We start from the raw sequence: 16,420 nt of genomic DNA, 5'->3' as shown, positions 1-16,420 counted from the left end.
AGTGGCTTGGGGAACAAGAAGGCCAGAGCAGCCTCCGGAGCCTGGCCCCTGGGTGGTGGGAAAGAAGGGTGGGCTCCCACGGGAGCGGCCTTTGCTCTGGAGACTGGACCCTCCTTGGCAGGGGAGGCAACACCCAGCGGCCAGTGGCCTGAAGACACGGCTCTTTCAGCTGCCCACCCGGAGGCCTGGAAGGGGGCCGGTGGGAGCTGTGTGGCTCTCGTCACCTGGACCCAGGTGCCAGCCAGACTCAGCCCCTCCCTAACCTTTGTCCCCCCGCACCTGCGAGCCCAGAGGAAGGATGTGCATGTGTGTGTGTGTGTGTGTGTGTCTGCAGCAAACTATTCACTTTGTGCAAATATATTAGAAACAAGTTTCTCCTGGAGGCTGCTCCTGGCATCTTTGGGGCAGAGGTGGTAACGGCCACTCAGGGACACCCCTCCCCCACAAGCGTCCTAGATGACGTTCTCGAACAGCTGCATGGAGCTCATGATGTTCTCGTCCTGCATGGGGAGAGAGGACGAGAGGCCCGGTCAGGTCCGGGCTAGCAGGGCCCAAATCCAATGTCACTGTGAGCAGATCCTCGTCAGGGACCTGGAGCCCTCCAGGGACTCTGCCTGTCTCACTGGGCGAAGGGGGAACTGTCAGGCACAGCCTGTCTCCAGCCCCATGGCCTGATGGTCAGGCCGTCTGGGAGCTGTTAACTCGCTGATGGACCAGGCCGCCCCACCCCCGGCTGAGCACCCAGATGGAGGCCGGGGGCAACCGAGGGGCCGCCCGGGGGGTGAGGCCGCGGCCAAGGCCAGTGGAGGCCCAGCGTCCTGCCCACTGACGGCGCTCTGCAGAAGAGCGTCAGCAGCAATGCCGGGGGCTCCAGGCTCCTTCCTACAGTGTGACCCTGTCCTGAGGGCTCCACGTCTCTCCCCACAGGGGTCCCCAAGCCCCGACGCCGCCTACCTTCTGACAGGCCTCCAGGAACTCATCAATGGTCACCACCCCGTCCTGATTCCGGTCCATTTTCTGCAACTCAAGCCACGCCCTCAGTGAGTCTGTGTCCCACCGGGGCCGGCCCCCGCCCCAGGCCTGAGGACGTGCCAGGGGGCAGGTGGTGGGCTCCTTCCACCCCAACCCGTCCCCTTTGTCCCCTCCCCGGGATCCAGGCCACGTAAAGTGCCCTCTCCAGCCACGTCCACCACGCAGCCGACCTCTCTGGAGTCTCCCCAGTCTGTCCCCCACCCCAGACACTCTCCGGCAGCTCTCCTGGGCTCACGCTGCCCAGAAGGCAGCCCCGTGCTCGTCGGACCCCCTCACCTTGCTGACAGGCAGCCGGGGCAGGTGGAGCAGCTGAAGTCAGGATGGAGGCATGTCTAAAGGGCCCCCAGCAAGCGGGAGGCGGAGCCCTGGCTCCGTCAGTCCCCATGGATACAAAGCAGTCACCCCAACCCTCTCCTCCTGCAGGGAGGTCCCTGGCGGAGCGGGGGGCAGCTCTTGGAAGGCACAAGAACACGGCTGGGGGGTGTCGGCGACCTTGGAATCTGTGAGCCCCTGCCTGCTCTGAGACGCAGTTTGGCAGATCAGTGAGCGGGGATGGCTTTAATTCACTCCTTGGGATCCGGACAACCAGCCCAATGGGGGACGCAAGTTGAACCTCCTCGTGGGAGCGGGGAGGCCCTCAGAGAGGAGTGGCAGCCCAGGACTGCCCTAAGAGCCGAAGCCCCTTCCCCTTCCGGTCGCCCTTCCCCACGCAGCCCGGGGCTGGAGCGCTCACCTGGAAGAACCTCTCCACGTGTTCCAGGGGCGCGTCCTCCCGCAGGATGGGGTAGGTGTGGCGGCCCATCATGTCATAGATGGACTTCATGATGGCCAGCATCTCCTGCAGGGGGGCCGGAGGGGCTGGCCTGAGCCTGGCTGTAAGGAGGTGGGGTGAGGGTTCGAGGGTCTGAGGGGAGGGGCTGCATCCAAGGGTGGGGGGCACCTCAGGGGTGGTGGTGGGTGAGTGGCCGGGGCTGTGGGAGCTGGAGGGAGGCGAGCTCACCCTCACCCCGTCCGCCCAGCGCAAGCTTCTAACTCTCTAAGAGCAGCTGGAGCTAGATTTTTAATGCAATCTCCAGAATTTGAAACTGTAGCAACTATTTCAGAGACAGAAAAATGTTTGGGCCTGACGAAACCAGACTGTGGGCCTGTGTGGTGAGGGCCCCCCGCCCCTGTTTGCACCCTGCCTTAAGGGACTGCACTGCTCTCCGTCAATTGGTGGGAGCCAAGGCCAGCTCCCCACCCCCGCTCCCAGCTTCCCCACTTGTGTCTCCCTCAGGACCTCTCCGTAAGAAAGGATGATTCAGGACACCTGTTGAACGGGATCGAGACACGTGGGGAGGGGCACCAAGCTCCACGTCCCCTGCACCCAGGTATCCAGGCCTGAGAGCCTGGGACAGGAGAGTTCCTGGCCGCTGTCCCCTCCAAGGCCAGGCTGTGAGCTGTGTCTCTGGCCAGGGAGGGGGCACAGGAAGCCAGGGCAGCAGGAGAGAGGAGGAGAGAGGCTGGGGATAGAGAGCAGTGGGGTGGGGGGCAGCCAGGTCACTCCCAGACTCCCGAGCCACCCCCGTACCTCTTTGGTGATGTAGCCGTCCTTGTTAATGTCGTAAAGGTTAAAGGCCCACTTGAGTTTCTCATGGACTGTTCCTCGCAGGAGGATGGAGAGACCGACCACGAAGTCCTGTGGAGGAAGGGGACGGGGAGGAGTGACAATCCAGCGCTCAGATTCCATTTCCAGTTCGCGGTGTGGCTTCCACTGAAATTCACACCTATATAGGGGAGGCACCTCCATCACAGAGCGGGCAGATGGTGTCCATCAGGTCCGTACGGTGAGAGTGTGTGTGTGTGTGTGTCTGCATGTGTGTGGCGGGGATGGCATAGTGGCTGGAACTGATCATCTCACATAAAGACATTCAAACGTATGGTGTCTTAGACCCATTTAATGCATTGCCACGGACAGAGAAGGCCTCGGGGTGCTCCTTTAATGAAGGGGGTGTCTGCGTGTCAAGGTGCTTAAAAACTTACAGCTTAAAAACTAAACTAACAGTGCTCAGTTCTGGGGTCATGCCATGCCTGTGTGCAGTCACAGGTGTGACATAGTCTATTACTAATGTGAATGAACGTTCGAAAGGCTTCCGTGTGAAAACTTCAACTGTTTTGTTATAACATTTGGTAGAAAGCAAGTCTTTCCTGCCTCTTCCGGAAGGTTTGCAGGTTAAGCCCTCCCTGCCCCTTGGGGTCCTCTCAGGCTGCTCCGAGACAAGGGGAGCAGAGAAGGGCTGTCTATGGGGGGAATGGAGGACAAGCAGACTGTGGAGGGACAGGGCTTTGCACCAAGGGGCTTGGTCCCACTCAAATTTTATTTTTTATCTTTTTGGCCACGCCATGTGGCTTGCGGGATCTTAGTTCCCCCACCAGGGATCGAACCCAGGCCCCAGCAGTGAAAGCGCTGAGCCCTAACTACTGGACCTCCAGGGAATTCCCTCCACTCAAATTTTAGATTTTCTGGATTAGAGGAAGCCTGTATCATGAGAAAGGAAGACTAAGGGAAACAGAGAAAAGCAGTTTGGAAGAAACAAAAAATTATTCCAGAAGAAAAAAATACTTAACATAAACCATTAGATTCAGAGATTAGATATCTGGCATCCCTACAATAAGAATAGGATGCTATAAAAAAGGAATACTTGGGAACAAGAAAGAGCTCTTGGGAATTAAAAATGAGAAAGCAAAATGACAGACTCAAAAGAAGGGCTGGAAAAGCACGTGGAATCTTCCATAAAGCAGCGTGAAAAGGCAGAGCTGGAAAATAGGAGAGAAAAGCGGATAATGAGATCCACTCCAGAGGGACCGAAACTTGACCAGCTGGAGTTCCAGGAAGAGCCGGAGGAAATGGAGGGAAGCGTGTCCAAGAGGCAATGAAGGGGAAGCCTGTGAGTGTTCAGGTCCTGCCGAGGACCTAACGATGCGGGGAAACAGCCCACAGTGTGACCTGCAGGCATATATCACGAGACACTTCAGAAAACAGGTGCAAGGACAGGATCCTACGAGCTTCCAGAGCGAAAAACATAACCAAACAGAAACAACAACAACAGTAACAAGATCAGGTCCTGTACACAGGGTCGGGAATCAGCAGGACGGCTTCCGCCGTAGCTCTGGTCCCACACAACAGATCAAGCAAGAGTGAGAACGGAACGAAGTCACTTCCGGGCATTCAAAGGCTCCGAAATTACCTCCCACATACTCTTCTGTAGGAAACTCCTGGAAGACGTGCTTTTGAAAAGAGAGTAAAGCAAGGAAGAAGATGATGAAGGATTCCAGAACCAGGAGACCCAACCCAGGAGAGAGGGGAAGAGGTCCCCAGAGGGCACCCAGCACCAGGATGATGGAGCTGGTCAAAGGCTAGGGAGATGCCCATTCAGATGACTGGAGAAGGACGGCGTTGAATTACTGATGAGGTCACAGACCCCAGGCAAATGACAAATTGGGACCACAGTTAGCTGAAGGTGAAATAAAAATGTGTGCAGGAAAAGGGAACGTAGTCACAGCTCACTGCAAGGCTCAGCTGGGGAACAAATTCACATCGTGAGTGAACCGAGAGGCTTATCCAATCTGAACTCCATCGTTCTGGAGAGCCAGGGGATGGGAAAGGTGTGTGTGCAGAAGACCCAACTGCTCACCCGTGCAGAGAGTCAACGGGCAGCATCTAAAGCTGGGCAGTCGGGAAGGAGCAATAACAGGATGCTATCAGGCGACAAGAAGACAAAGAGTGACAATCGGCTAAAACAAGGGAGGTGGTTGCTTCCTCGGGTGTATCTGGGGGGTGGTAACTGCTGTTTTTCCAAAGCACATCCTGTAAGTCTACTGGAGCCTGAAAGTCCTGTGTGTGTATAAGTGAAGAAAATAAAGATATACGAAGGGAGAAACAGTGTGATATTTCTTATGTGCCTGAGTTTGAGGAATGCCAACCACTGAAGCTGAGCTCGTGTAGGATTTACAGAAGTAGTGAAGAGTCAGAGCATTCCTGATGCCACATCACGCCCTCTTCCCTGGGGTCTGACGGGCTTTCCCAGTGGGAAGCAAAGGCTCGGACTCCTAAGCTGGGCACCAGGGAACGAGCGGGTCCTGCACAGGACCCATTCTTCCCGTGTGGGCATGGGGGGACCCCGGCACCACTGTCCTCCTATCTAGTCTCCTCAGATGCTGTGTAGCCACACTCAGCCACACTCAGGACTGTCCCGACTCGGTGTCCCTTAGCGGGTGTGTAGTATGATAGTGACGGTGCTAGGAGAGAGGTGGGCCGGAATGTCCCCTGCGAGACCACTGGCCCATCCCCAATCACACACAGATGACCCCAAGTCTAGCCAGCCCACGTCCATGTGCTTGCTGGTTCTAAATTTCCAGCTGCACACAGCACAGCTTCACGTGGCACTGTCACTCGTCAGAGCTGCTTGGTCTCAATGCCGAGGTGTATGAAGCCCGTCATATCCACAGCCCCTCCCTGCTCTGTACTGTCCCTGAGGGGCTCCTCAGTGACACCGGCTGGGACACCCCAGAGTGCAGAGCAGGAGCTCAGTGTGGGGCGGGGGTGATTAGATCACGGGGCTGCAGGCCTTCCTGAGGGTACTGGCCACAGCCATCATTTGGCCAGTGGCACAGGGAGCAGGTTACTGCAGGGGCAGGTAACGGACAGGGCAGCCACCAGTGCTGAGGTCGGCTTGTCCTGCCATTTACTTACTCTTTCGGGTGAGGGCAGGGAAGTTACAATATTTCACCACATCAATAAACTCTAATTAACATGTATGTGTATTATCTCAAGAATATACACAAAGGATTGGGATCATTGTAAATATTGATAAGCTGACCTGACTTTCTTTTTTTTTTTTTTTTTTTTTTTTGCGGTACGCGGGCCTCTCACTGCTGTGGCCTCTCCCGTTGCGGAGCACAGGCTCTAGACGCGCAGGCTCAGTAGCCATGGCTCACGGGCCCAGCCGCTCCGCGGCATGTGGGATCTTCCTGGACTGGGGCACGAACCCGTGCCCCCTGCGTCGGCAACCACTGCGCCACCAGGGAAGCCCCTGACTTTCTGTTTTAAGAGCACGTTGAGAGGTTTGGTCTGAGGTAGCGAGGAGGGCTGAGTGTCTCCCCCCAACCCCTCTGGATCCTTCCTGACCACAGGGATCTCCACCCATGGTGCACCCAGGATTAGGCCCTGCCTGTTGGAAGGCCCCGGGGAGATACACACCCCCCTCCCTTCCTGAAAAAGGCCTCCTAGAACAGAGCACGGATATCAAGATGCCGAAGGTAAACAAACAAGAAGGTCCCCAAGGTAAACAAACCTCCCCATAAGAAATCGGAGGAATTAATTTCAAGAGAGAGAAGCATGACCTTCTGAGAAGGTGCCCAGCAGAAGGGGGTCAGTGCCAGTGCCCCCCGCTCAGCCACTGACAGCACCTCCCCAGCAAAGACCCACCATCGACCACCTTAAAGGGATCGTGGTGAGAGAGGCGACCACAGGAGGGTGATGGAGACCTTCCCGACACCCGCCACTATGCGGGGGCCCTGCTAAGCTGTCTGGTCATCTGATTCCTGAACAAGAGAAACCATCATCAAAGTCCTGGTGGGGTCTGTCACACAACTGCTTCTCACACTTCATTCCCAGAAGCCTCAGGTACCTCTTAAAGGACACACAAGAAACTGGCCACAGGCGTGGGACCAGGGAAGGAAAATGAATTTTCCCTGTTTACTCCTTTGTACTGATTAGATTTTTACCATGTGCAGGCAGAACTGAAAACAAAAATGCTGAAAACACTCTAAGTTCACAAATCCACTAAGAGTGTGGCCCAGGGAAGGTGAGGCCCCTGTGGTCACAGAGCTGGCGGCGGCCTTGGGCTGCCTCACCCCGGCCGAGGGTCAGTGAGCGGGCCAGCTGGAGCGATAAGGGAAGCTGAGAAGCATCTTGAGTTATTATTACCCCAGCTGGTGCAGGGGCTTTCTCTCTCAATTTCCCGTCAGCTGCCCTTGGCCTTGGAAGCCGAGCTGGGGGGTTATCGATCAAGCCTGGCTCTCAGCAAGATTTTCCTCTCCGAAGAGGTTTCAGCTTTTCTCCTGCAGCTATTTTTAGGGGCCTGGGCTCCACAGCTGGGGCCTCAGTGGAGCCCATGTGCTGCCCGCACAGAACCCAGGCAGGGCCCTCCTGGGGGCAGGCAGCTGGGGGTGGGGAGGACAGGCAGGCTCGCTCATAGTGCTGCTGGGATGACCCCTGAGCCTGCTCAGACAGGGATGCTCTGCCTGTTTTCGGGCAAGGGGATAAGTTCCAGGGCGGGGTGCCCAGATCCCCTTAGCACAGACCTCTAGTTAAACTTTGCCCCCTTTTCAAATGCAAATTCACGTTGGGTCACTACCGACTCAGTGTGCCTTAACAGCTCCCTCGGCTTGGCGGGGCTGGCATGGAAGGAAAGGCTGAGAATAGGGTGGCCAGACAGCAAAATCAAATTTCACTGACTTCACAGTCAGGCCCAGGGCCAGCCAAGCAGAGTCCACTCGTTCCCTGGGTGACACACTGGACCGTTTACACCAGGGTCATGTCTGAGCCTCTGGCGGCCCCGAGGGGGTGGCACCGTGGCCGGGAGATGCAGGACCAGGGGACGCGGGAGGGGTTGACAGGGACCTACCTCAAAGCGGATGGCCCCGTTCCCGTCTGCATCGAAGGCGTTGAAGAGGAAGTGCGCATAGGTGGTGGAATCTGGGGAGACCAAGGGCAAGGCTGGGAGTGTCGGGGCCGCCTGAGCCCCCACCCCAAGCACCCTCAGCATATTGCTGCTGAGTCCTGGGCTGGAGTCCCCCACTGCCTGCCGGATAGAGGCAGCACCGGGCAAGGGATGCTGGGGAAGGTGTGTGTGGGTGAGGGTCCCCTCCCCATAAAAGGGATGCCCACCCTCTGCAGGGCTGCCACAGGGAAGCGGGAACTTTGGAGGAACTGGGGGCCTGGCCTCAGACTCACCTCCTTGAGGGAAGAACTGGGAGTAAATGAGTTTGAATGTGTCTTCATCCACCAGCCCCGTGGGGCACTCCTGCAGCAGGAAGGCACCCCTCTCAGTAATCCCAGCCACCCCCGCCCCACACCCTGACTCCATAGGGCCTGGGCTCTCTCCTCCCTCCTGGGGACACCTGCTGCCTGAGGCACCGCTGGGCTCCACCAGCCCCGGGCTGGGGAAAGCCTGGGGGGGTGGGCACGGCGGGAGGGGGTGGTGAGTCCCCTCATGCCGGGTTGGTCCCTCTGTAGGTTCCTCCCCTGCACCAGCATCGAGACACACAGAAGGGGGTGTGTCTTCAGAACACTGACTCTAGGACCTGGCCCACCCCCCCAGACAGCTCTCCCACAAAACATGAGCCCCATAAAGGCCCTGGGATATTCACTGTGCCATGCGAAGTGTCCAGAAGGTCTGCCTGCATCCTGCAGCCAGGGACAGGAAAGCCGGGGGGACCAGGGCCTCTCCTGGGGGGATGGGGGGCACTCACATTCTTGAAGCCCCTGTAGAGGGACTGCAGCTCCTTCTTGGTGAACTTGGTCTGTGCCTGCAGCTGGTCCAGCCCCTCCGGCTGGTGGCGCACCGTGGACAGCTCCAGCTCACTGTCGCTGCTGTCTGGAGGGGGATACAGACCCAGGAGGGTGGAACATGCAGCCCCGCCCCATCTTGCTCCAGTGTGGGCACTGTAAGGGGCGGAAGTAAGGGGTGGAGGGACTCTCCTCGAGCGACTACCATGTACGGTTACCCAGGCTGAGCACTGCACAAATGTCCAGGCTACAGAGGAACAGCACGCTCATGAGTTGTGCCTCCTGGTCTCTCTGCTGCCCTGCTCCTCACATAGAGTGGGCCCTGCCCGCTGGCCTCACCTTGAGCGTGCCACCCTCTCAGCCACACGGTGGGATGGGAATGAGAGTTGGGAGCAGGTCTTGTCCTGGAGAGACACTGAACAAGGGAAGGTGGGAGGGAAAAAAACAGAAGACAAGCACAGGGGCCCTCGACCTTCAAGATCCAATTCCTGGACCACCTCCTCCATGTGCCTCTCCCCGCCCCGTTTTCCCCCAGGAATTGGGAGGGCACTCCTCTTGGCTCATCCAGCCCAACATTTGGTCTGGGGCTTTTATTCACACTTGAGTAGGAGGTCAGACTTCAAGGGTCTGTAGGGCAGGGACCAGATCGTTTTTTTAATAACAACACATCAAAATATTAACTAACCATGGCTACCTTTTGCAGGGGAGGTAGATTTCAGGTGATCTTTAATTTTTTACTCATGGGTTTTTGGGTTTTTTTTTTACATTTTCCTAATTTATTTTAGTACGGCACGTATCAAGTTTATAATATAAAACAAAGCTATAAACAAAACGGCATTGAATACCTCCCCCTCGCTGAGTAGCAGGCTCACATAGTATAGAACTTCCCACTGAAATGGGCAGCGCCATCCCCACTGCTCTGTCACCATCCAGTCTCCCCTCTTCCCCAAGGCACTGTGAGCCCATGGTTACCTGCACAGCTGTTTGCTTGCTCCCACTGCAGGGTGAGCCCTGCAACACGGCCTCAGCACTCAAGGCTCTGTGATGGTAGGAGCTTGGGGAAATTTTCTTCTGTGAAGTAGGAAGCAACTTGAGGGTAAGGATGGGGGGGGCGGGAGGAGGTACTGGAAATTTAGAGAGAAAGAAGGAAGGAAATAGCTCTCTTGCAGAATGAGTGCATGGATGGACCAAGGCAACAGAGCCTGACTGCCGGGTAATTTGCAGAGAGCTCTTGAGAGGCAGTGCTCATGGTAGAGGCCCAGGCACGGAGCTGGCCCAGCACAGGGCTCAGCCGGATCAGGCTATGTGTGTGAGGCTCTGCAGGCCTGGGGTGGGTCGTCAGGGAGGCTGCCTCACAGGGCTCACCCTGCAGCGTGTTAAGACTTTGACCACAGTGATATTAAATTAGAATCTAAAACAATAAGATATATTTAAAATCCCAAATATTTGGAAATTAAAAAACACACTTTTTTTTTTTTTTTTTTTTGGCTGCACTGCATGGCTTGCAGGATCTTAATTCCACGACTGGGGATTGAACCCAGGCCCCAGGCAGTGAGAGCGAGAGCGCAGAGTCCTAACCACTGGACTGCCAGGGAATTCCCTAAACAACACACTTCTAATTAACCCATAGGTTAGAGAAGAAAAATCACAAAGAGAATTTTGAAATATTTTGAATTAAATGATAATGAAAACAACATACCATAATTTTCTAGATGCAGGTAAATCTGTGTTTAGAAGGAAATTTTTAGCTTTACATTCCTTTACTAGAAAAGAAGATAGGTGTAAAGCCAGCGATATAAGCTTCTAGAATCTATAAATAAGAGCAAATTAAACTCAAAGTTATAAGAAAGGACATAATAAAACTAAGAGTAGAAATTAATGAAAAAGAAAACAGGCAAACATAGAGAAAAAGCAATAAAGTCAGTTAGAAACTCAATAGGCAAGTCATAGACTGGAAAATATATCTGCAGTACACATATCTGGCAAAGGCTCATTTCCAGAATATAGAAAGCACTCCTGCAAATCAACAGAAATAAGACTTAATAACTCAATTTTTAAAATAGGCAAAAGACTAGACCACCTCACAAAAGAAGAGATACAACTGGTCAATAAGCACAGGAAAAGATGCTTGACAGCATTCATTGTCAAAGAAATGCAGATATTCCAAAGCAAAATACCCAAGGATCTATCATTTCAAAAACACTGACAACACCAAATGCTGGTGAAGATGTGGAGCAACTGGAACTCTCATGTAATATATTATCGGTGGAAATGTAAAATGGTGTAACCATCTTGGAGAACTGCTTGGCAAATTCTTATAAAGTCAAACATACATCAACCTTATAACCTATTTACCTAGGACAGATGAAGACATACGTCCACAAACAGACCTGTACAAGAATATTTATAGTAGCTTTATTAATAACAGTCCCAAACTGGAAACTATTCAATCAACAGAAGAATGGAACTGTGGCACATTCACATAACAGAATAGTATATTCCATTTAAAAAAAGGATGAACTACTGATATATACAACAACATGGATGCATCTCAAAAATTATGCTCAGAAAAAAGCAGAGATAAAAGAGTTCATACTTTATGATTCCACTTACATGAAATTATAGGAAAAGTAACAGTAACGCATGGCATTAGAAAGCAGTACAGCAGGTGGTGGTTAAAAGGGTGTATACAGTTGTCAAAATTTACTGAACTGAACATTTAACATCTGCGCATTGTATTGTATGTAAGTTATACCTCAATTAAAAAAACATACTGCTTAGACTTTTGCCTTTGGTCATGATGGGGTAGTGAGTGTTAGACTTGCCTTCCCACCACAATCAACTTGAAAACTGGAAGAAATATGTGAGGCAAGTATTAGCAGGCTTTGGACTACAGCACAGGACTATAATCTTTGGGAGGAGGGAAACATATGAAGTGAGCTCCACATTCACCCTGGATATGGGCTGGGGACACTTTCTGTGACATGGGGAAATGCTGATGAGGCAGAGATCAGAGTTTGGGGCTGCTGAGACAGATGGACTTGCAGAGCAGCATCCTGGAGAGGAGGGAACTGCACAGAGATGGGGCCCCAGAAGTCTGTGTGGCATTTCCCTTGGGGCTTTGGCCAAGAGCTGGGCTACACATGTTCTGAATGAGACTCCGTAAGGCCCAGCTGTGAGCAGCTGCTGGGGGTAGTAGGACAGAGACCTGAAAAGACATAACAGAGTTCATGCAATGATGAAAAAAGTTGGGAGTTCTGGTTCATCTAGAATGGAGCTACTTCCCTATGAACTTCAGGCATTCAGCTGAAACCCCAGAAAGGCCATGCCTTGGGAGAAAGCACCATGCTCTAGAACTAAGAACAAAGTTAAAACAAACCTATTCTAACAAAGTCTAAAATAAAGTCTGTGCAGATGAAGGGATCTGCCAGGAATTTAAGTGCCTGTGAAACTAAAATTCAATGGCCTTATGGTGAAGATAATATAGTCCAGATTCCCTACAATATACCACCCATAGTAGCCATCATATAATAAAAAATGAAAAGACACGAGAAGCAGGAAAATGTAACCCAATGATCAGAGATAAAGCAGCCATCAGAATTAATAGGTTTTTAAATGATTAGAATTATTATTTAAGTTTAAAACAATTACTACCAATACGTTGAAAGTATTAAGGGAAAGAAAAGTGAACAGATGGGAATCTTAGCAGAGAAGTAAAAGCTATTAAAAAAACAAGAAAAGAACCAAATGGAACTTCTAAACCTGAAAAAAACCTCAACATCTAAAAAAAAAATTCACTTGATGAACTTAAGTTTAGACACTACAAAAAAATAGGTCAGTGACCATAAAGACAGGTCAATAGGAATTATCCAAATGGAAAACAAAGAGAAAAAAATACGAATAAAATCATGCATAGAGTCTTAATGACAATATCAAGCAGCCTAATATGTATGTAATTAAAATACCAGAAATAGAGGAAAGAGAAAGTGGAACATAAAAAATATTTGAATAAATAATGGCCAAAATTTCCCCAGATTTGTTGAAAAATATCAATACACAGATTCGAAAAATTCAGTGACCCAAAAAGGATAAATAAAGAGAAAACCACACATAGGAACATCATGATCAAACTGATGGAAACCAAAGATAAAGAGGCAATCTTAAAAGTAGCCACTGGAAAAGGGGAGGTCCTACAGGAGAACAGCAATAAGAAAGACAGCTAACTTCTCATGTGAAATGATGGAGATCAAAAGACAATGGAACAACACTTTAATTCTTTAAAGAAAAAAATCTATTAACCTACAATTCTATGTTCAGTGATCTTTCAAAAAAGGGTGAAATAAAGGCATTTTCAGATAAGTGAAGGCTAGAGAATTTGTTGCCAGCAGAATCGAACTACAAGAAATGCTAAAGGAAGAACGTCAGGATGAAGGGAAATGACATCAAATGGAAATCAAGTTCTGCAGGAAAATAACTGGCAGCTAACAGAAATATTTTGAACTGGATGCATATGAAAAGATATATCAGAATTTGTGGGGTGCAGCTAAAACAGTACTTAGAGGTAAATTTAAAGCCATAAATGCCTATTTTAGAAGAGAGAAAAGATTTTAAATAAATAATATAAGCTTCCACCTAAAGAAACTAGAAATAGAAGAGTAAAATAAACCCAAAGCAAGCAGAAGAAAGGAAACAGGAAAAGCAAAAATCAATGAAATTGGACTTCCCTGGTGGCACAGTGGTTAAGAATCTGCCTGCCAATGCAGGGGACACAGGTTCAAGCCCTGGTCCGGGAAGATCCCACATGCCGTGGAGCAACTAAGCCCGTGCACCACAACTACTGAGCCTGTGCTCTAGAGCCTGCGAGCCGCAACTACTGAGCCCACATGCCACAACTACTGAAGCCCGCATGCCGCAACTACTGAAGCCCGCATGCTGCAACTACTGAAGCCCATGCGCCTAGAGCCCGTGCTCCGCAACAAGACACCACAATGAGAAGCCCACACACTGCAACAAAGGGTAGCCCCTGCTCGCCGTGACTAGAGAAAGCCTGCACGCAGCAACAAAGACCCAACACAGCCAAAAATAAATAAATATTTCTAAAAAATCAATGAAACTGAAAACAAAAACCCAGTAGAGAACATCAATGAAACCAAAAGATGGTTCTTTCAAAACATCAATAAAATTTATAAAACTCTAGCAAAAATGAAAAAGAGAGAGAAGACACAAATAACTGCTGTGAGGAATGAAACAGAGGAAGTAAGTATACACTCTCCAGACATTAAAAGGTCAAAAAGGAAATATCATGAACAAGTCTCTGCTCACAGAGACTTCAATAACTTTGATAAAATGAACTAATTCCTAAAACATCACGAACTACTCAAATTCACCCAAGATAAAAGAGATAACCTGAATAGTTCCAACTGATATCTCTCATTAACATAAATGCAAAAAATCTCAGCAAATTGAGTCTATTGATGTATAAAACAAATAATACACCACACCAAATGGATTTTCCAGGAATGTAAGGTTGATTCAATATTTGAAAATAAATCAACATAATCTATTCTACTAATAGTCTAAAGAAGAAAAAATATGTGATCATATCAATTGTTGTAGAAAAAGCATTTGACAAAATTCAGTGTCCATTCATGATAAAAAAAACTCTCAGAAAATTAGGAATCTAAGGGAACGTCCTCAACTTGATACAAGGCATCTACAAAAAATCTATAGGTAACATAATGGCAAAAGACTGAATGTCTTCCCCCTAAGATTGAGAACAAGGCAAGAATATCTGCTCTCTCTTCTCCTATTAAACATCATAATGAAAGTCCTAGCCAGTGCAAAAAGGGGGGAAAAAAAGAAAGCAAGAAAAAGCATACCAGTTAGATTAGAAAGAAAAAAACCCAAATTAACCCTATTTTCAGATGACATGATTGATTGTCCATGTAGATAATTCCAAAGAATATACAAAAAATCTTCTATGGGCTTCCCTGGTGGCGCAGTGGTTGAGAGTACGCCTGCCGATGCAGGGGACATGGGTTCGTGCCCCGGTCTGGGAAGATCCCACATGCCGCGGAGCGGCTAGGCCTGTAAGCCATGGCCGCTGAGCCTGCGCGTCCGGAGCCTGTGCTCCGCAACGGGAGAGGCCACAACAGTGAGAGGCCCGCGTACCGCAAAAAAAAAAAAAAAAAAAAAAAAAACTTCTAATAAGTGAGCGTAGCAAGGTCACAGGATACCAAGTCAACACACAAAAATCAATCACATTTCCACAGATCAGCAATGTACAACTGGAGACCAAAATTTTAAAAACAATACTAATTACAATCACTCACCCCATAAATGAAATAGGGAAAATAGGTTAAAAATACAAAATAAATATAAATAATGATAATATAAAATAAAAATATAAAAATAAGTAGGTAAAAAAATCTAACAAAACATGCATATAATCTGTTTACTGAAAACTACAAAATGCTGCTGAAAGAAGTCACAGAAATCACATAAGTGATGAGACACACTGTGTTCATGGATTGGAAGATGCAACATCATAAAGATGTCAATTATCTTCAAAATGATTTACAGATTTAACATAATTCCAATAAAAATCCCAGGACAATTTTTTCATAGATACAGACACACTGATTATAAAACTTAATGGTTTTATAATCAGGCAAAGGCAAAGAATATAGATTAGGTAAAAAAATAAAGTGGGAGAAATCAGTCTATCTAATTTCAAGACATTATATAGCTATAATAATCAAGAATGTGTGGTGTTGGAGAAAAGATAAACACACAGACCAATGGAGCAAAACAGAGAACCCAGAAATAGATCCACATAAATATGATGAGCTGATTTTCACAAATGTGCAAAAGCAATTCAATGGAGAAAGCTTAATTTTTTTCAACAAATGGTGCTAGAATAATTGGACATCCATCCACCCAAAAAACGAACTTTGACCTAAACCTTATTTCTTATACAAAAATTAACTCAAGGGGCTTCCCTGGTGGCACAGTGGTTGAGAGTCCGCCTGCCGATGCAGGGGACACGGGTTCGTTCCCCGGTCTGGGAGGATCCCACATGCCGCAGAGCGGCTAGGCCCGTGAGCCATGGCCGCTGAGCCTATGCGTCCAGAGCCTGTGCTCCGCAGCGGGAGAGGCCACAACAGTGAGAGGCCTGCATACCGCAAAAAAAAAAAAAAAAAAAAAAAAAAAAAAATTAACTCAAAATGGAGCATAGATTTAAATGTAAGATGTAAAACTATAAAACTTCTAGAAAAAAACAGGAGAAAGTCCTTATGGCCTGGACTTAGGCAAAGAGTTCTTAGGCATGATACCAATAGCATGATCCATAAAAGAAAACACTGAAAACTGTACTTTTTAATAAAAAAAGTTTTGCTCTGTAAGAGATATTGTCAAATAAAAAGAGAAACTACAGATCTGCAAATCACATTTCTAACAAAGGACATCCAGAATATATAAAGAACTCTCAAAATATAGCAGTAAGAAAACAAACAACTCAAATTAATGAAAAACCTGATCAAATACTTCACCATAGAGGCTATACTGATGGCAAATAAGCACATAAAAAGATGTTTAACACCATTTTCAGTTAGGGAAACAGAAATTAAAACCACACTGAGGGACTTCCCTGGTGGTCCAGTGGTAATGAATCTGCCTTACAATGCGGGGGATGCGGGTTTGATCCCTGGTTGGGGGACTAAGATTCTGCATACTGCTGGGCAACTAAGCCCACGCGCCACAACTACTGAGCTTACGCACCTCAACTAGAAAGCCTGTGTGCCCCAAGCTACAGAGCCCATGTGCTCTGGAGCCCAT

The 16,420-nt window shown here is 49.2% G+C and overlaps 1 protein-coding gene across 1 annotated transcript in view; it reads right to left on the bottom strand.

Moving 5' to 3' along the window:
• Positions 1-452: 452 nt before the first annotated feature.
• KCNIP3 (potassium voltage-gated channel interacting protein 3) overlaps positions 453-16,420 on the bottom strand; it is a gene marked incomplete at both ends in the record, with an annotated part of 91,379 nt that continues 75,411 nt past the window's right edge. Inside the window, 7 exon segments of the mRNA XM_081254400.1 lie at positions 453-500; positions 955-1,017; positions 1,766-1,870; positions 2,603-2,710; positions 7,701-7,771; positions 8,030-8,099; positions 8,548-8,672. Of these exon segments, the coding sequence (XP_081110526.1) occupies positions 453-500; positions 955-1,017; positions 1,766-1,870; positions 2,603-2,710; positions 7,701-7,771; positions 8,030-8,099; positions 8,548-8,672 (590 nt within the window).

Source organism: Mesoplodon bidens (genome assembly GCF_964165515.1).
Source record: "Mesoplodon bidens genome assembly, chromosome: 14".
NCBI lineage: Eukaryota > Metazoa > Chordata > Mammalia > Artiodactyla > Ziphiidae > Mesoplodon > Mesoplodon bidens.
Note: the sequence above shows the minus strand (reverse complement) of the source record. Positions and strands in the feature narration are given on the sequence as shown.